Source organism: Halictus rubicundus, chromosome 5 (genome assembly GCF_050948215.1).
Source record: "Halictus rubicundus isolate RS-2024b chromosome 5, iyHalRubi1_principal, whole genome shotgun sequence".
NCBI classification, from domain to species: Eukaryota; Metazoa; Arthropoda; class Insecta; order Hymenoptera; family Halictidae; genus Halictus; species Halictus rubicundus.
Window position 1 is genome coordinate 9,145,045 of NC_135153.1, and position 20,319 is coordinate 9,165,363.

Consider the following 20,319-nt stretch of genomic DNA (forward strand, 5'->3'; position numbering starts at 1 on the left):
CTATATCGGTGTGAGACCAAAAGACCACTACTAATCCAATTACAAAACTTCTTTATTTTTCGTTATTTTTTAATGAAACTTTTACCAACACATTCGCGGCATTTTTCTGATTAAAATGAAACTAAATATAATATAATTCCGTTGATATTTACTTGGAAACGTGAGGTTGGCACTGACATACAACGAGATTTCACTGTATTGACCGTGCAGACGACGTAGGAAAACCCCGGAAACTTTTATACCTCGGTAGGATCGGATAGCCCCCAAATACGAAGAAATAAGAAAAAAAAAAGAACAAAGATTCGAATCTATTCTTCTACGATCGAAAGCATCGAGAAACAAATGCAGTTAAAGCTTTATGATGTCGACGAGGAGGAAAGCAGGCGTCGCGATACATTCGATTCGATTGCGCGAATATGTGCTAAAAATTTTTTTCTGGTTCGATCATGTTTTTTTTCAATTTTTTCTTTTCGGGACTCACGCGAGAAAAGGTTGTGAGATACATAGATCGGAGACGGTAACGAACGAATTCGATTCGATCGCCGATCCGGCGAAAATGATAAAGCTTTCACTGTACTTTGTATATGTATTTTTCCATGCGAATTTTACGAGTTTTTCTTGAATATCGATACGGTGTTGATAATACTCGAGAATCTTGATTCCATCTTTGCGTGTAGTTGATTAAATCTGCGCCGCGTTGGCGAAAACTTTCGAATAGGTTCGAGTAGGAGAAAGAAAGCTCCGAATCGGCAGCACTCGCGTTCGAACCGAACACGCTCCACCTCGAGGCGTTATTCGAGAGGAAATGAGAGTGCACACGCCCGGGATTCTAGTGTCCCCGGTATAGTGCTGCCCCCTAGTCTAATTTTTAGCCTGGACCAGAACCTGTATCATCTTTTTAGTCTGGACCAGAACTTGCATCATTAGCAACGGATTCCAAATAATGCCAGAGTGGATGCTACTCTGATATTGAAAGAGGCGCTTCTATGTAGGCGCTGATCCAGTTTAAAAGATGATGCAAGTTCTAGTACAGGCTAAAAAGATGATGCAGGTTCTGGTCCAGGCTAAAAAGTTGATGCAGGGTCTGATCCAGGCTAAAAAGATGATGCAGAAAAGTGGGGACACTAAAACCCCGAGCGTGAGCACTCTCATTTCCTCTCTGGCGTTACGATTCGTTCGAGGAACGCTGTGTTGTCGTACATATCACGACGGGGTAAAGCAGAGAATGTATTTATCGGCGAGAACGGGGAGAACGACGAGCGTTCGCGGAAGCAGCTCCTCTCGTTCGTTTGTCTCGCCGTTCGCGCAACCCGATCGTTTGAAAATCAGCAATATCGATGCAAGGGGCACGCGAAAGATGTTCGACGAAAAACGTACGATCGGGCCAGTGCCGCCTCTCGCGGAGGCATATTTTTTTACCGTCTAGCATCGGTCAGCTACCGAACGCCGTTCGTTTTAGATTCAGCGCTAGAACTTTAGCCCGCGAGCATAGACGCTACAGAGGGAGGATAACTTTCACCTTTCAAACCAAATTACTTTTCGAGATTACCGATATACATACATACACCAGGGTTGGAACTTTGATAGTGGCAACTATTTATTTATTAATAATACAAAAATGATACATGTGTGAAACTACTACAGTCCTTCGATGTAGGCACCAGCATTGTCAACAACTCGTTGCCAGCGATATGGAGGTCGTAGTATGCCGTTATAGCAGCGCCTGTTCTGTTGATGGTTCCGATGGAGCGATCTATTGCTTGCATAGTCTCGGGAACAGTTCGGAATCGAATGAGATTAGATGAGCAACTCTTTTTCTCGCCATAACACATGCGCTTCGATTCGGAAGGAATAGTCCATTTATTGTAAGATAGGTAAGGCATAGACTAATACGTGGTAGCAGTGAGAATAATTCATTCCGTCTCGCTTCGCTTCCACGGCAGTGTTGTCACCGTTAAAGTTCAAGCCCTCGTATACGTATCTATATGCCCTCTTCCGACCGACTCACCGCTCGAGCGTCTATTCTCTCTGACCGCGAAACACCGAAACGAAATAATCCAAGCACGAGTGAGATAGATGTATCTAGATGTACGGAAACGGAGACGAACAATGTGTCCATGCACGAATGTCTGCGATATACAGACAGAAAGGGAGACGCGCGCGTACTCACGCAGACACAGAGGGGAACAGAGAAAGAGAATGAGCGTCTGTGCGTGCGTGCGTGCGTGCGTGCGTGTGTATGCATGCGAGAGAGAGAAAGAGAGAATGAAAGAGAGAGAGCGGACGGACAATTGAAGATAATTATCGCGGATATCTTGACGCTTCATCCTCGACAATTCCCTTGACACATGTAAATACGTAAGGATCGATTCGATGAACAAGGCGAGTGACAAGGAACGAGAATGACTGTAAACGAACAATTCAGCGAATATGTACGAATAATTGTATAAAGACTGATTAGACTAGCCTTGGTATTTATTCGAATACACGCACAGACAAGCAAGCGGTCAGGCAGACAGCCAGACAAACTCACATACAGAAACACACAACACGCAAACGTACACGCGCACATCCAGGACACTCATTGACTCAAATCTACGCAAATATACGCAGAGTTAATTGCTATCGCTTTGCGCGCTCTCGAATACACAGACGGAGCACGATACCAAAGGTATTTCTGACCAAATTCCATTTTTCTCTTGTTCTTGGACTCGCGTACAACGTTGTTGGGGATTGATTTCGACCACTTCGCGCTTCCGTGCTACACGCTTCCACCGTTGTACATCCGTTGGTAGCCGCAAACGCCAACACTGCGATCGCCGGTAGGTTCGGCAGCTCGATCGCGAAAATACCACTGGTCCATTCCGTGTCAGTCGCTGACCTGTTCCGCACAACAGCGGAACCGAAACCGAAAATCCTCGTGAATTCGCGGCCAACAACCTCGCTCGGTCGATCGAATCGAAGAGAAAAAGAAAAATGGTTTGCACGGTTGTAACGGCGACATTATTATCGTCGCAACGTATCACAATATTACTCGACGCATCGTATATACAAGTAAACAAGTAAACTAGATGTAAACTTTGTATATTCATTTACCAAGAGAATAAAGGTAAATTATACGACTACACCGTCGAACTTTGCGGTACCCGAGGCTCGTTGGTTATCCACACCTGGGATCGGATTTGATCAACCGATTGATCACCGGCGCTGCGCGGCGCAACGATCGACGATCCGAAACACCGGATGCTACGAACGGGCTGCCGCGATGACGGGTGGTAGCGGTCCAAGCTTTTTCCATTGCGATCAATCCGTTGGACAACAGAAGCGCGCGGATCAGTTTTTCTTTTTTCTACGACAATGAAACTCGTACGACATAATCAATATTTTTATTCTTTCGATGTACAGTGAAATCTCGTTGTATGTCAGTCCCGTCGTTCTTTTTATTGACACTTATACGAAATCGGAGGTACTCGGCGAGCGTCGCATTTGAAATATACAGGGCATGCTTGGCTAGTGACAAGAAGACTGCGAAAATGTCCGTCTCCGATACAATGTTGCACGGAGAAGCGGATAGCGAAGCTCGAGAGCCGTCGTCACCGAGGAGTGTGCCACACATTGTCGGCTATATCAAGTAAATATCATCGGAATATAATCAGAAAATTGCCACGAATATGTTAGTGAAAGTTCCATAAAAGAAATAACGAAAAATAAAGAAGTTTTGTAATTGAATTATTAGTGGTCTTCTGGTCTCACACCGATATAGCCGACAATGTGTGGCCGCGACGGCTCTCAAGCTTCGGCCACTCACCACGGTGGTGTGAGTTTTTCCACTGACTTCAAATTGTAAGATAGGCACTGTCATACAATGGGGAATTTATTGTATATCCTCTGGTCGTGTCATTCAAACACATTCGAATACGTGCTAACAAAGATTTTTATTCTCCGTCTACTTACTCGGCGTTTATTCGACATGTTCGCGTTCGTTGTTCTCAAAGGTAAGCAAGACTTCTGATCGGATCGCATCGCGATACTCTAAAAGCGAGATGCTTTCCATGAACGGGCAGTATACGTATACGCGTTACCGTGTCGCTACGTGTATGCGTCTTGTAGAAATAGTCTAAGTTAGGCGGCCGCCTATAGTATGTATATAAGTACCTACTGACTAAATATTCCTGTACGTACCTATGTGTGTGGATAGGTACGCGTGGACTACAAGTCTTATCGGAATTCATCTATACACAGAAGTTCGTTTCAATGTTCGTATTTCACTCAATATATTTTATACGTACATATTTATATTGTATTTATACTCGTTTCTTTATGGATTTGGTAAAACAATTATTTACATGACAATGTAATAAGCTATCGCTATCGCTAGACGACGTATTGACGCTTCAGGATAGTTTTGGAAATACTTTGTATATAATATAATATGGTATAATATAATATAATATAATATAATATAATATAATATAATATAATATAATATAATATGATATAATATAATATAATATGATATAATATAATATAATATAATATAATATAATATAATATAATATAATATAATATAATATAATATAATATAATATAATATAATATAACATAATATCATATATAATATAATATAATATAATATAATATAATATAATATAATATAATATAATATATAATATAATAACAACGCCAAGAGACGGTAACTGAGGGAGTCCCGAGTTACGATTCTGCAGGAATTGATGCCGTTCGTCTTGTATCGCCGTGTGTCTCGCTTCACAGGTTCGTTGTACGAGCGTGTTATACTTTCATCGTTTTATCGTTGACCGTGTACGCGTGTACGCGTACCTACCGCTTGCACGCACACGATAAAGAGAATAGACAATTTCTTCGTTGATCGTGTTCATCTAACTCGATGCTATTATAAATCTACCAGTTAATTTTCATCTATACAGAGACGGTATAAAATGCTAAGCGATCTACTCGTACTCGTTACTCGTTTTACTCGTTTACGCGTATGCGGCGGGACGCACACATTTCTTTTTTATCCGTCTCCCGTCGCCCGCCGCCCATCGATCATCGATCATCGCTGTTCGATTCAATCCCTGCGGAACTACTACATACTTTTCTACTATATTTCTCTAGAAACGAGCGATCCGCGAATTTCTTGGTCTATTCGAGCGCGAATAGTTACAAAATTACAAACACCAAAGTTATAGAAAAATATATTGGTCGCGTTAGTACAGAGAGCTGTGCCGGCCGGTGTATTCTATCGAGTGCGAGACAATAGTAATAAACAGTACGTACGAGATTCGAAATGATCGCGAACCTAAACGGACCAACGCGAACGTTTCAACAGATCGACACTAATCAACGAATCGCTTGAAACAACTCGAAACTGTATACATACCGTGTACACACCGTGACACCACATAAACTAACCGCAAAAACGGAGAATTTCTCGGGCATTCCCTCTTTTTAATCGCAGGTACGCGGACGTATTGACTCGACGAAGACAAAGTGTATTGCGTACATGTAGTATAGTAGGAAGAAGGAGGCGTTCGTGAAAACTTACCCGCCTACTCTGTCGTAGCTAACAAGCTAAACGACGCACATTCTACAATGTTACATTGTTTACGGTATTAGTACCGGAATATTTCAGGGCTATGCGTCTAGGCGTCGCATGGTAATGCAGATCACGATATAAAATCTACGGTTACACAACAGTCAACAATTAATGTTTCTCGGGACAACATCGAACAAAGAACGTCGCGCCGTGTGTTCGTGCCGTCGTTTATCCAATACAGATGGACACTTTCGTTCCCGTACAGTTTCAGAGAATTTTCCGTTTTCCCCCTTTTTCTTTTACCGGTTTTTCGATTTTCGTTTGTTCACCGTTCGAAAATTGGTCGACACGAGATAGCAATAAGTAAAGAGAAAAGGACGGGCAAAAACCGGAATCTCCCGCATCATCGTATATTGACTTTGATTTACGAACTACGCGTCGTATTAAGGGCACCCAACAATTGATCATAGGTTTCTATAACGTACGTCGGTCTAAATCTAAATAGTAATGCTACTATATACCTATATGTAGAATAATGCAATACGATACGGTACTGTACGGTACGGTACAGTACGGTACAGTACGGTAGAGTACAATACAATACAATACAATACAATGTAATGTAATATAATCGTTACCATCTATTTACGGTAGATAACTAGGTAACTATCGCCATATGCAGTACTCTATTTGCACCAATTTCCGAACCATCTTCGAAACACTGTCCCATCGAACAACCGATGTCGTGTGGTGAACAACCGATTTCAAAACAGTTGAAAAACAACAAGTGAGAAGTAAAAGACGACCAAGAAACTTGAATTAACACTAAAAGTTATCGCAAATACTATACCCATCCTCGGCACGCCTAATTACCGATTTTTTTGCAGTTCGACCACCGCGTCGCCTCGGTGTCGAACTCGAGAGCGAATCAAACGGACCCGACGCTACGAGCATCGACAATAACGAAGAAAAGTAACAAAGAAACACGTCGATCGTTCGATAATCGTAACACGCGAGTTATCTTTCTTCGTTCCATTCAATTTCAGTAACGATATAATATATAACGTAAAGTAACGTAGCCTATGGTAACAATATATGTAGGTAATAGAGAAATAGGTGTGCAGAGACGGCGAGAGGCGAGCAGTCGTACTATGAAACTCGCACGCATAAGTACCGTGTAAGTACGTTTAACAGTCTGCGCGATCCTTGCGACCGGGTCCCTTGACGGATCGCCTCTTTCGGACTACAATCGTTTTGCTCGAGAGATAACGTAGCTCGATGGTAACATGAGTTACAACGCGCAAATCGGACATTTTCGTATCTTTGATCGTCAATGGAAGAACGAAAGCCGTGTCGGCCTTTCGCCATTTTCGAATCCGAACGGACCTCAAGGAACGTGCAACGTAGCGCTGTAGATACTTTCATCGAATAAGGCTGCGTGAATTATTGTCTTTTTCGTTACCGTTCGTGCTCGTTCGATACGCGTTTCCCCGTTGCGTGCCTCGTTACGTTACGTTCAACTCGAAATCAACAATTTCTTGGTCGATTTTATACCCGATTTTGCACCCGAGCGCGCGCCCCCTAATTTCCTAACTCTACAAATCTGGACCCTTCCCTTTCCTTCCTTTCTTCCCTCCTTCCTTCTTTCCTTCCTCTCTTTCTTTCTTAACACTTTACTGACCGGTAACCTGTTAATCGTCTTTTTGTCCCCGACGCTTACCGATCGGTAGCCGCCTATTAGTTCATTAAATCTGCCGACAGAATGTGGTTACCCCGTTTTTCTATCTAATGTTTATACACCTTCAGCGTCCGACCTGCCTAGTATGATCTGACCCTTAAACCGTTAAGAGCCCGGTCTTCGTAGATTCGCGATAAGGTAGATTGACCACGTTACCGACAAAAATAGGCGAATAATGGTTTCACGTGCCTCAACTTTTCGTCTGTGTCCCGAAGGCTGTGAATAGAAATTATTAATTAAAAAGTCACGTGACCATCCCGGGCCCTTAAATCTGTCGACAGAATGTGGTTACCCTGTTTTTCTATCTAGTGTTTATACATCTTCAGCGTCCGACCTGCCTAGTATGATCTGACCCTTCAACCATTAAGTGGAAACAGAGCCGGTGTCAGGGAAGTATTTGCAGTCGAGTGATCGGTAAGAAGTGTGTAGGGTGTTCAACAGCTACCGGTCGGTAAAGTGTTAATTTGTTCGATTCTTCGGCGCTCTTTGCTCGAACAAGTGTTCGTATAATGGAATTAGACGGCAATCGATATCTTTGTTTTTTATCGTTTTCGTAGTTCGAGTGATCGTCGCGTCGTTTAAAAAACAAAGAAGAAGAAGAATAGAAGAAAACGGAAACGGTCACGATGAACGCAGTCTTCGAGTATACGTGTATACAAGTTTGGTCGATCACTCGAACGGTGTTTAAGTAAGATAATTTACCGCGTCGCGTCGCGTCGCGTCGTTTCGATATTTCCGTTGGTGAGTGTATCTATTTACATGGAATCGATCGTACGAGAACGTAATTGTTCGAATTGGCTATCTAAACGCAAAAATACGATAAAGAGATCGATGAAGGACGTGTGCCACGCAACTGTAAAAAACTTATGGCCGTGGCTGTGAGAACTTCGTTGGTACGGACACGCGTGCTATCGACGCGTCAGCAAACTCTTCGACTCGAGTGAATGATCTAGCAATTTTCACGATCGTCTCGAGAACTATTTGTCGCAGACTATTCGGTCGGTTCGAATGCCCCTATTTATAATATAATAATTACCGCTATCGACTCTAGGCTGATTATACTATTCAACGATCGCTCGTTGCAAATTCGTAATACTGATAAATGTATTGTCCGTTTACTTGGTGTACGAAAAACATGCAAACACGCTAACGGCTGGATCTCGCGAACCAGCTACATACGACTTTCTTTTTTCGTGGTGTTCCGCGGCTTTTTCGGAAGAATCGAGATAACGTACCAATCGTCAAGCATAGAAGGAAACGTCTCCGTAACGACTAATTAAGACGTTTAGCTCCGTGTGATTTCGCGTGTCGGCGGCGTAGCGGAACCGGACGTTCGTGGAAGTAATAGGCGATTGGATCCGGTTGGTGTAAAAAAAAAAAAAAAAAAAAACGCATTGCTCGAGTCTCTGTTCCGCCGGAGTGAAGGGTGAAGGGGGATCAACGTGACATCTTTCTTCTTTGTTAATCTTTTTCTTCTTTTTATGCCTCCCGCGAGAGAGTACGCGGAGCGAAGCGGAGAAACCGAAAGACAAAGAGGAAGAGAAAGGAAAAGACAAGGCCGACCAGACAGCGAGCGAACGTTACCCCTCGAGAGATGTCAATTCCATGGCAAAATGGAAGATTGTTCGAACACGCGTTCAAAAGGAAGAGAGGCGTAGGAGAGACGGGAAGTAGAAAGGAGAAAACGAAGAGAGATGCTCGAGCATCGTTGCGTCGCAAACGCCGTTTCTCCAACGGCTCCGAGTCGTGGTTGTCTCTAACGAATAACAGGCACGCGGCTTAGCGCGATGCAGCGCGGATGCAACGAGTAAAAGTTGCAAAGTATACTTCGGTTTACCGTATCGTATCCCTTTAAAAGAAGCTTTTACATGCCCCGGGATTCATATCACCGAAGACGTTCAATTCGTACAGCGTGGCGAATACGATAAACACCAAGTACCAGAGCATTAGCACCACTCCGTATCGTCGATCCAGTTTCCAGCCGTTCAAATGGGTCGCCAACACCAAAAACACCACCGTCGACAGCAGGGACATGGTGGAGTACGTTAAGCCTGCGCATCGTAAAAACAACAGGGAGAAAAGCAGATAAGATGAAGAGACAGACAGGTGGGGTTGGCAGATCTACGAACAATAGAAGAGATTCCTTACCTCGACTGGTGACGTTGACGTGCGAACCGGGTTGTATCATAGCAGTCTGAATGAACCACGGAAGCCCAAGGCAAACTAGAATATCGAAGACGTTGCTACCGACGGCGTTGCTGACCGCCATGTCGCCGAGGCCTTCTTTGATCACCGCCAACGAGGAGAGCGCGTCCGGTACGCTCACGCCTGCCGCGACAAAGGTCAGACCCATCACCGTGTCAGGTATACCGAGAGTGCTGCCTGTGAATCGGAACGAAACGAACCGAAACGAAGCAAACTGATGATAAAGCCCAGACACCTTAACGGATACGGTGGAACAAGGTAGCGCGACGTCAATTGTCGCGCCGGCTTACCTATGATCGTAATCATCCACACCATAATGTAGCTGTAGAAACTGATCCACACCATCGACACGCAAAACGTGAAAGGGTACCAGTTCCGGAACTTTTCTTGTCGACAATCGGGCATCGTCGCGCGGCACATGAAATGAATCGGATACACGAGGCCCCAAGTGAACAGAGTCCATTGACTGGCGTCGACGGGCCTCTCCAACGGCGAGACTTCATTTGGATCGGGCTCCTTCGCTTTGTAATACTCGGGTTGCTTCGCTATCGGTGGTTCGTTTGTTTCTTGAACGGGACCGCTTCCTTCTATACCACCTGCCGACCGAATCACCGTCGCGTCGTTTCTCTTGGTTCCGGTTTCTCAAAACGAGACGTAAAACCCGCCCGACTTACCTTCCTGAGCTTTATACTGATCCGTGACGGGCGAATTCGGGCCTGTGTAAGACAATCGATCTTCCTGCAGCGACCTGTAACTGACCAGCGCGCTCTCCTCCGCTGGCTCGTCGTCTTTCGGTAGGAAAGGTATGTTGTACGATTTCGCCCATCGTTCCAATCGCGAGTTGTACGACAACGCGACGCAGTATACTCCGTACATGAACAACATAAACAGGGATTCCATCCTGAAACGAAACAAACGGAATCCAAAGTCCGAGATCCAACTCTTTCGCCGACCGGTTCGATTCGATAACGCGAGAACGTCTTACCAGGATATCGATTCGTTGTAAATTGTGCCGAGCATCACGAGTATCGAGACGGCGTAGAAGAAGCAATCTCGGCACAAAGGCCACCAGTTCAATTTGGACACTGTGCTGGTGCAGAGTCCGCATATCGAGATCACGAACATTATATTGAACACGGCGCTACCGATCACGCCGCTGACCTGTCAAAGAAATCGTAGATCGTAACGGGTCACTGAATGTAATAATCGCTGGAGATCGCGATCGTTCGCTTTTCGTTATTCTCTTACGCCGATGTCATCCTTTGCGAAGAAAACGCCGATCACGACGGTGGCTAGTTCGGGCGCCGACGAGCCTGCGGCCATGAAAGTTGCACCGGCAACGTCCGGGGACAAACGCAACTCTATCGACAAAAGGAAAGTCATTTGTACCGTCGTCGACGATCGTTTCATCCCCGAAGATCGAGCAAACCGGTCTCACCCTCGCAAATTCTATCCAAACTGGAGACGAAATAGTCGTCGCAAACGATCGCAAGGCCCAAAAACGTATAAACGGCGACCAACAGGTGTATGATCAACCCTCCGTGTTTCCTAGCATTCGGTCCCATCAACGGTCTCGGAAACTGCTCGATGGCTGGCGGCGAACAGTTTACTCGTCGCGGCCTTAATGTCACGCGTTCGTATTCCACCGTGGTTACCACGGTTGGAGCCTAAAATCTCGAATCACCGGTACGTTTTCTATATCGTGTCAAATTCTATGCCTAAGCACAACTACGTATAATCGTACGCGTACAGCGTTCTTTTTTTTTCTCGATATATGTCCACAACACGGGTTTACCCAGGGACATATATCGGATAGAAGTTGCTATTCTACATATATCGGCTAGAAGAGGCTACTCGAGCTTTGGGGCCCCTCGCGGGGTCTATCCCACGGCAGTGGGGATAGTTCTAGGAGTTTTACCGGCTAGATATTTGGGACATATATCGAGAAAAGACCGTATATTCCTTACCGTCGTGGTTTTCGGGACGTTGTTGATCACAGGTTTCACCGTCTCCTTTCCCTGAGACTGCGGCTGGGGCTGCGACTGCGACTGTCCGCGCGATGCCGTTTTCTTCGACTTTTCCTCCGGCGGATGCTGCTTCTCTTGTTTTCCGTTCACCGGCGCATTCCCGCTTTTCGATTCGTTAACCTTCGCGTTCTCCTTGTTGCCCTTTTCCCGCGACTTCGTGGTTCCTGTCGGTATCGGTGGCGGCGGCGGCGGCGGTTTCTCTTCGTTTCGTTTCGTTTCTTCGACGGTAGACCCTTCCGTTTCCAAAGTGCTAGACTCCAAAGTCGTTTCCGCGGTCCAGGTTTCCTCGTGGTCCGTCCAACCGGTAGGGTAAGTGGAAGGTGACGGTTCTTCGGTGGGTATCCTCGAAGACGCAACGTACTGCACGAGAACGTAGACCAAGAGCAGACCGAAACGCAGGGGCCATTTTCTGCGTCGGGAATTATTGTGTAACTGCTGGTGGTTCCTCATCGTTCTCGACTGAAACATAGCGCGTCAAACGGTTCTTGACGATACGGTCTCCACTTTCGGCGAAACAGTCTACGAAGCCGAAGCGATTATCTAATAATCTCGACCGCGTGGTCGTGAACGCGTTACGTGAATTTAGAGGCATAGCAAGGCATAGAAATGTCTAAGAAATGTGTACAGTACACGCGTCAAAGAAACGCAAAATACAGGGGCCCATTTAATGCGTTCGCGTACGCACACGCATTCCAGATCAGTGTGGGATCGAATAATCAAGATGGTGAACGCGTTTGCACGCTCGCCGAATTCCTTATAGCTACTTTCGGAGCACTTCTGGATCACGTGTACACGCACACGGTGCTCCTGAATGCCGTTGTTGCTCCTTCGTGGCAGATAAGTTTATGTCGGCAAGGTTGCAAAACTCCCTTGAAACGAACGATCGATTGCAAGGGGTAAGCATCTTTGCTTTACCCTTTTCAGATGAATCTCCTAGATTCGCGGGTACGGATCGATTCGGTGACCGGGTGTAACACGATATTCGTAACAATTCGCGTTGCAACGAGGAAATCGGGTAACGCTTTGTACCGACTACGTGTACGCATGTATGTACATGTGCATTATGCACGCGCTGCGATCCGACAACGAAAGCCGAGAACCGAGAGCGATGCGTGCGAATCTAGAAGCTCGTAAAAATTGAGTTGGCGTGGAAACTGACCCAGTTCGGTGTTGGTGGCGATCGTTAAACGATACGTGTGGGCGCACCGAGGCTCGTGCCTCGTCTTACCCCATTTTTCAGGGTGCCGGAATACACACCTATACGACTGCGTTGACGACTACAGGCACGAACAATGAGGAACAAACAACGCGATCCAAGGCGATCTTTCTCGATCGCCAGCACTCTGGACCAGGCGCAATCTGCTTCGTCGGTGTGCTCCGACAATCGTCGTATCGTGGACGCCATTCAACCACGGATTCGATAGTTTTGGGAACTTTGATCACCGTGACGCACGCGAATTATTGATTTGCATAAAAGCTGCGGGTTACGGATCCGTTAATGGTGTGTTCGCGTGGCGGTACACAGGGTACACGTAGGGTACACGTAGGCGACACGTAGGCGACACGTAGACGACTCGTTTTTGGTCACATAGGGTGTTTATATCGTGCTTACGGGTCACGACCTACTCACCGTTTTCGTTACCGCCGTCATCGCTGCGCCGACACGTTCCAATCCGGCAAGGTCCTAAGATTTCTCGTACCGAGCACTCTCACATCCCTCGCTTTTTCTTATTCCCTTTCTAGAGCCTAGAGCTTAGGATCGAGAGAGAGAGAGAGAGAGAGGGGGAGGGAGAGAGAGAATGAGAGAGAGAGATAACAGAGAATCAAACGCTTCAGCTTGTTCACCTTGTTACGCGCCCCTCGGTCGATATTCCTTCGGTAGGCTCCCGATTTCGACACCGTTCGCGCGAAATCACGGTTTTCGACGATACTTCAATTTCTAACAAACGCCGTTTATCGTCTGTCTCTCGATCGCGAGGACGACGCTCGGTACGCTTACGTAGTCTCTATGAATTAACCACCACCCCCGCCGACTTCTCTCGCCTCTTTTCTTCCCTTCCCTTCCCTATCGTTTAGTTTCCGTCACTGCTTCCTCGCCTCGACAACCCCCGATGTCACTAATACTGCGCGGACATACGCGTGCGCTTCTCTTTCGAAAGGCCGCGCGGCGCGCCACGCCGTGACGTGTCGCAGCAACCTTTCGCCTTTCACGCACGCTCCCGCGAAACTTTGCAAAACAAACGGGAACGAAATTTTCGTGAGAAGAAAAATCGTTGAAACCGTTTTTATGATTTCATTTGGAAAGTACACGCGATCGTCTATTAGTAAACAATCATTTCCTTGCTGTCGATCAACGTTTTCCATCGCATACTTACTACGTCACATCGTCACCGAAAACAAAAGAACATATAGTCATTTATCCTATGATCGTGATAGGTCGGCTATTCAAAATTGGGAATCGGGCAGATGCAGCTGTTGAACGCACAAAGGGCTCCGGCTACTACCAAAGATACTAGGACCTACGCGGTGCGAGAGCTGAAAACAAGTGGACCGTGGATGGAATAAAACTACCGGTAATTGCGTTTTCCATTTTATTCGCATAAAAGAACTATTTTATCGGTAACGCCGAAACGACACCGGGCAACGAGAGACTGAACACGCGTGTCGTTTTCGGTAAATACAAGATTCTCGCGGATGTTCAAAATAAATGTTACAAAAACTTTGCGAATCCCAACTGAAACATTTCGATCGTTTAACGTAGTAACATGTTCGTATTTATTGCGAGAAGAAGCACAGCGTTCGAGTAACGTTTACATACGAAGTATTTATAAATAATTTGCGACTTATAGAAAGTTCGAACTCGAGGAACGTCGCTGTATTAACTCGGGTTCTGCTTAAATTTAACGTTATAGCCTCCGCTGTCTGGATTTTTTTGCAACTCGAAATTATTCGTAGAAAGCCCAAAAGGTCTCAACACCATGTTTCCAAAGTCTTTCAATTTGCCCAACATCTCCGTCTTCATCTTTTCGTCTCTTTCTTCTATCAGCTGGCCCAATTTCTGTAAACGTACGAATACACTTTATTTGTAACGCATGACGTTCGAATAGCGCAAATTCGTTTGGTCGGCTCTACTTACATGAATCTCGTGCCTCCACTCCGCGTTATCGGGGTGCAACGAATTTAATTTTTTAAAGTCTTCCAAGGCTTCCCCCAACTTGTCAGTCTCCTTGTACAACTCTCCTCTCCTAAGGATAACTTTCACGTAGGTCGGATTCAATTCTATGGCTTTGGTACAATCTGCTATCGCCGATTCCTTCTCCTAAGCGCCCAACAGTTTACCAATCGTATTAGATACGGAGAAGGTGGTTCTACTCTAAAATTAAATATCCTATCAACGATATCTTTCGTATAACAATGTTACCAAACATTTTGACTTTGCTGCTGCCCTGTTCGCATACAGAATAGACCTTTCCTTGTCGTAAGCCAACGGACACGTTTTTATTCCCTCTGTGTAAGTCGATATCGCTTCCATGTACTCTCCGCTTTTAAAAAGTTCGTTACCCTGGTTTTTCAACTTCTCCGCTTGGTCTCTGAGGGACTGAAAGGAACCAAAATTAATAGTGATTTAAAATATCATGGAATAAAGCTTATAATAAAATAGAATAAGATAGAATCGAATGAAAGAGACCAAGAAATATGCAACAAACTTGTTTTTCGGTTTCAGTGAGACCAATTTCTCTGTCTTTCAGTAATTCCTCGTCGACAAAATCTCGCAAACGATTCTCGTCTAGATCGTGAGGAACTTTGGAATTACAGCTGTCTTCGTTCTGGGGATTCGTTTCCACGTGCTTATCGGTCTCTTCCGGCAGATCTTCGCTGTCGTTGTCCGATTCCTCATTTTTGTTAGTCGACGAACAGTTCTTTTCTACTCGTACAGATGTACTTTTCAGGTCTTTCGTAAGTTCTTCTATAATCTCCTCGTTGGTTTTCAAACCACACTCGGAGCTGTCCATCGTGATCTCTTCCGAATAACCTTGAAAATATTTCCAACCGTTTTTTTCTCGAGTCGATGATTTTACGCTTTTCACCGATCAGCGATGTTAATATCGACAATGCGTATGTGAACTCAAATGTTACTGTGACGTTCAGGTAGCTGACTAACTAGCGATCGACGATAACGACTAGCAAATGTATGCAAACAACAGAGAGGATAGGAGAGTGCTCACGCCCGGGTTTTCGGCGTTCCCGGTATAGTGCTGACATCTGCTCAGCCTTAGCATGGAACAGAACCGGGCCGTCTTTCCTGGAACAGAACCGAGTAATCTTTTAGCATGGCACAGAACCGGGCAGTCTTTCCTAGAACAGAACCAATCATTCTTTTAGCATGGAAAAGAACCGAGCAGCTTTTAGCATAAAACCGAACGCATTTTCGAACCGAACGAATGGATTTTTTAAACCAGGATTCGAACGTACAGTTCAATTGTTTTTAAATGAAATATGTAACTAACATGTAAATCGTGTATACAAAATCTCTAATTAATATAAATTAAGTATAATATTAATTGTAATGATACGTATTTTATTTTTTCCAATTTTGTAGTTACAAAATCTAGTTATAAAAAATGGAAAACCCGGAAAAAATAACAGTTCACGAAGTGTGTAGCCAGGAAGATTATTAGAGCAACAATTCAAGCTCTACCCAACTCTACTTTGCGCAGCTTCCTTAAGTTCCTGCAAGCACCAGGAAGAGAAGAAATACTCGTTAACACTACACATGGTACTAACATGCTACATACATACCATGCAACATTTTAGTTCTATTCTGTTTTATTTTGTACGTGTACACGTTTAACATTGTAATTTATTTGGTCATAAATAAAGAATATTAATTACAACAGTCAATGTGTTCTTCTTTCCACGCCCTGGACATGAATATTTGATATTAGAATTAAATTAATGTCTTCAAATAATTTTTGAAATTAGAGAAAATTAAGTGTAGTATTAGGAGAACATGATAGTAAAAGAGGCGGCACGAAAATTTAATAGAAAATTTGAGTTTTCGGAAAATTTCGGCGGTTTGGCTTGCCGTTGACTTATACTACTGAATTTCGTGCCACCTCTTTCAATATCATGTTCTCCTAGTAGAAATCCAGAATTTTCGAAAATTCCGTAAATCGAACTTTGTATTAGGAGAATGTGATATCGAAGGAGGTGGCACGAAATTCAGTAGTATACGTCAACGACAAGTCAGACCGCCAAAATTTTTCGAAATTCTTCGAAAAATTGAGCTTTGTATTAGGAGAATATAATATTGAAAGAGGTGGCATGAAAATTTGGAAAAATTTCGAAATTCAGTAGTATACCTCAACGATAAGCAGGAAGTTCGGGAAAAATTGAGGGCTCAATAATTAAATATGCAAATATACCTTTGTTAATATTGTCTTCATTTATTCATTGTCCACTGTTACATAAAATGATTGTGTTAAAATACAATATAAATTTTTACATGTAATGTCGACTGCGCGTCGGTAACCGTGTTATCGCACATGGTAACGTCCAGTAATTGTCGTCGACAATTGCACACAACAACATTTAAATTGACATAACATTCTTTCATTCTCTCGATTATTTATAATATCTCCAATATGAGATTTCAATATTACAATTTTAGCTCTGGCCGATACGATAGGATGCGAGACAGAAAAATACATTGGGTGGTCGGCCTGCTTCTCTACTTCGTCTATGGTTTCGCTATTTTTGGCTACTGGTTTCAGCGTTTCGCCACGGATGGCGCCACAGATCGAATGGAAATATGTATTGGCTTATGGATCAGAGACGATCCAAAGCTCTCTCTGAATAAAAAATAAAATACGTATTTAGTATTTACACGCTAAAGGATTGCTGTCACGGTTGTCTCGTCGAGGCACGTTTTACCTGAAGTTTCGTTCACGCTTCTATGGGAACTACAAGGGAGAATGCAAATAAATGTCACAGCGATAAAAATATCGTTGAATATCATCGTTGACGATGGAAAACCTTTGCAGAAACATGCATAACCGTGTTTAACTTTTCTGCTTTCGAATAAAACACCAAGTCGCATGGATATACTACATACCTACAGTCTACAGTCCCACATCCAATGTAGCCGTAAACTTTCCAACATATCTATCAATTTTTAAATATTTTCGTCTTTTATTAAACGTGTTGTAACAATTATTTTCAGCAAAGTACCGTGCCCGTTCGATATACACCACGGCTCGGGTACGAAAGAACATGCATAGATTACTCAAAAATAGTAACAAAGAAAACGATCCTAGTAGGCGCTTGCGAGCGCGAATTAGAAAAGAGGAGGCGGACAAGTTGATTCTGCTTGGTATTATCGCCGCGAACCTACGGTTATTGTACGTGACCTCGTCTCATCACCCTCTCGCAGCTCGTCCGACTCGTCCGCTTCGCCGCCTCGCCGCCTCGCAAATAAACTCCTTGCTCGTATTACTTGTCGACGCAAAAGAAAATGCTCGTTCAACGTAACTCGTGCCCTTTCTCCGAGGAAAAAAGAAATTAGAAACAAGAACCGGTACTCCGATCGGTTCGTGTACTGAAACAACATTGTCAGAAAGGGGCTCGCGAGCGAAATTTTCGAAAGCGTACGACAATTTTCCAATTCGGCGAGTGGACGGTTTCTTAGATTATTACGCTGCCTCGAACGTTATCAAGTTCCGACACGAAATTGCAATAATTCCATTTAACCGGTAGGTTCTCGCCTGCGCGCGAGAACGTGGTTGGCAAGAACATCTCGAACGCGGATGCTAAAGCGAATTAATTGTAGTCGTCGCATGCTTTGCAAGCACAGTAGCCGATGAAAATTCGATGGCCGTTACAGCCGCCCCAGAGTAATGGAGCAGGCTCTACTCTCCTGTACCGTTTTCATTTCGAAGATCTCCAGCCGATTTGCATAAGAAATAAGAATAGCTGCCGCCGGATCGGATCGGATCGGATCGGATCGGATCGGACAGGACAGAGATTGAACGGGGGGCGCAATGAAAATTATTCGGTTTCGACCAGAGGGTTGCGCTGCCTCCGCCTCGACGATAAGGGATCCTTGGTCGGCGATAACCCGTCTCGCAGCGAAACCGGACAGCTGAGGATTCTTCTCGGCAAGGATGCGTCTTGGCCCGCGGCATTTCTTCCGCATCGTTATCCGACCAATCGCTGGGATTTCGCCGATCAGAACAACCGTCCTTCGCTGGAGTTGCCTCGAGTAACTTGAGCGCAACTCTGGCCTTTCTATACCGTAGACATAGTCTTTGTACTATCCACAAATATGTATACCTATAATCGAATACACGCCCGAGTATACGATTCAAGGTAGCCGGGACGTACGACGGTAGCATCCCGTTTAGAGTTTTAGAGGAATGCCGGCGAAATAATAAGTCCAAGTTTCACAGTCTCCCGGTATACGAAACGCAAGTACAATGCGTTAATAAAGTTCGCGAGACTGTATCTATCATGCTTCTGCTCGTACCTCTATCTCGTGCCAAATATCCCAACAATTGATCAAGACGTTTCATAACATTTCCCTTTCCTTCTCCACCCTTCGATTTCTGTCGCGGCTTTCTTGATTTCGTTCGCCGATGACTCGGGCATGTGTTGTTTCGTTGCGATGGTATCGGTACGCGTTCCACTTCCAGCTTGTAAATATTTCATACGGGTTGTTTGCGTGTCTTCACGCACGTTTATTGCACGCGCAACTTTTGCCGTTTCGTGCAGCGTCCCGCACACCTGCGTAGGCAAGGACGTGTCTACGTACGCTACACATCGAACGAGGCAAACGATTGTTTAATTCAATCCGACCGTACATGTACACCGGGAGATACGGGAAAACTGGAAAGACAATCGATCGGTAATTTACCTTTAACGGTTCCGGATCGCAACGGACGTATGAACGGAAGACCGGGCTGTTTTGCGTTGCAAAACTGACGCATAAAAATTGTAGAGTTGAAATTATTCTTTCGAGGAATCGCGAAATGCGCAAGCGGTAGCCGCCACCGCGCCACCAGGGTGTATTTTCCCTCTCGGAAGATGGTAACGGCGCGCGACCATGGTAGATCGAGCGTGTAACTAATGCCAGTTTCTTCTCGTAGAAACTGCATACCGAATGTCCTCGAACGCTCGGCAAAAACTTCTCTTTCGTTCTTCTCCGGGCCGGCCTTTTTCCGATTCCTCCATCCGGCTGGTGACGACGATAATTGCAGCCGTCGAGGAATCGAAATAGAAACAGAAAGTGTCCTAGGGTCGGAGATAACGCTCGAATTACAATCGCATCGATTCAGTTCAAACACCGCTAACGCGATACTCGTGTTCGACTCGATCGGAAATCAAGCGAACCATCTGCTCCCGCGATTTCGGAATATCTGTTTGACCAAATGGCTCCGCTATCTTTATTTGTTGACGGTAAATGCGAGACGGGAACCTGTTCCGATCAACCGAGCCCAACTGTCGCTCTTGTGCCCGGGTGTACGTCTCGAGATACCGATACATCAGATACCGATGCACTTCGAATTTTCCGATCCGGCAAGAAAGGATCGTTTCGCAAGCTCAATCAAAGTTGCATCGTTCCTCGATCAACTCGGTTCTCGCTTCGTGCAACTTCGAATATACATTTACCGTGTCTTGGGCACACATAACACGATGAACCGGTATGAATATTCATCCCAATTCCTGTAACAACTGCATTAACCGACTACAATGTACGGAAACAACGACGTTAGGTGCTAACAATGTTTCCTCGT

General features: G+C 44.8%; 2 protein-coding genes across 2 annotated transcripts; both read right to left on the bottom strand.

The window, feature by feature from the left end:
* Positions 1-4,641: 4,641 nt before the first annotated feature.
* Positions 4,642-13,647, bottom strand: LOC143354270 (putative sodium/potassium/calcium exchanger CG1090). Its single transcript, XM_076788226.1, has 9 exons — positions 13,158-13,647; positions 11,468-11,986; positions 10,939-11,167; positions 10,749-10,861; positions 10,486-10,661; positions 10,175-10,401; positions 9,791-10,096; positions 9,444-9,677; positions 4,642-9,346 (listed from the first exon to the last, which is right to left on the bottom strand). The coding sequence occupies exons 1-9, from the start codon at positions 13,176-13,178 to the stop codon at positions 9,147-9,149; spliced, it is 2,025 nt and encodes a 674-aa protein (XP_076644341.1). The 5' UTR covers positions 13,179-13,647; the 3' UTR covers positions 4,642-9,146.
* A 631-nt stretch (positions 13,648-14,278) lies between these two features.
* Ttc1 (Tetratricopeptide repeat domain 1) lies at positions 14,279-15,728 on the bottom strand. The gene is made up of 4 exons (XM_076788898.1): positions 15,235-15,728; positions 14,949-15,125; positions 14,664-14,846; positions 14,279-14,585 (listed from the first exon to the last, which is right to left on the bottom strand). Exons 1-4 carry the CDS (start codon positions 15,538-15,540, stop codon positions 14,406-14,408), a joined length of 846 nt encoding a protein of 281 aa, XP_076645013.1. The 5' UTR covers positions 15,541-15,728; the 3' UTR covers positions 14,279-14,405.
* Positions 15,729-20,319: the final 4,591 nt, after the last annotated feature.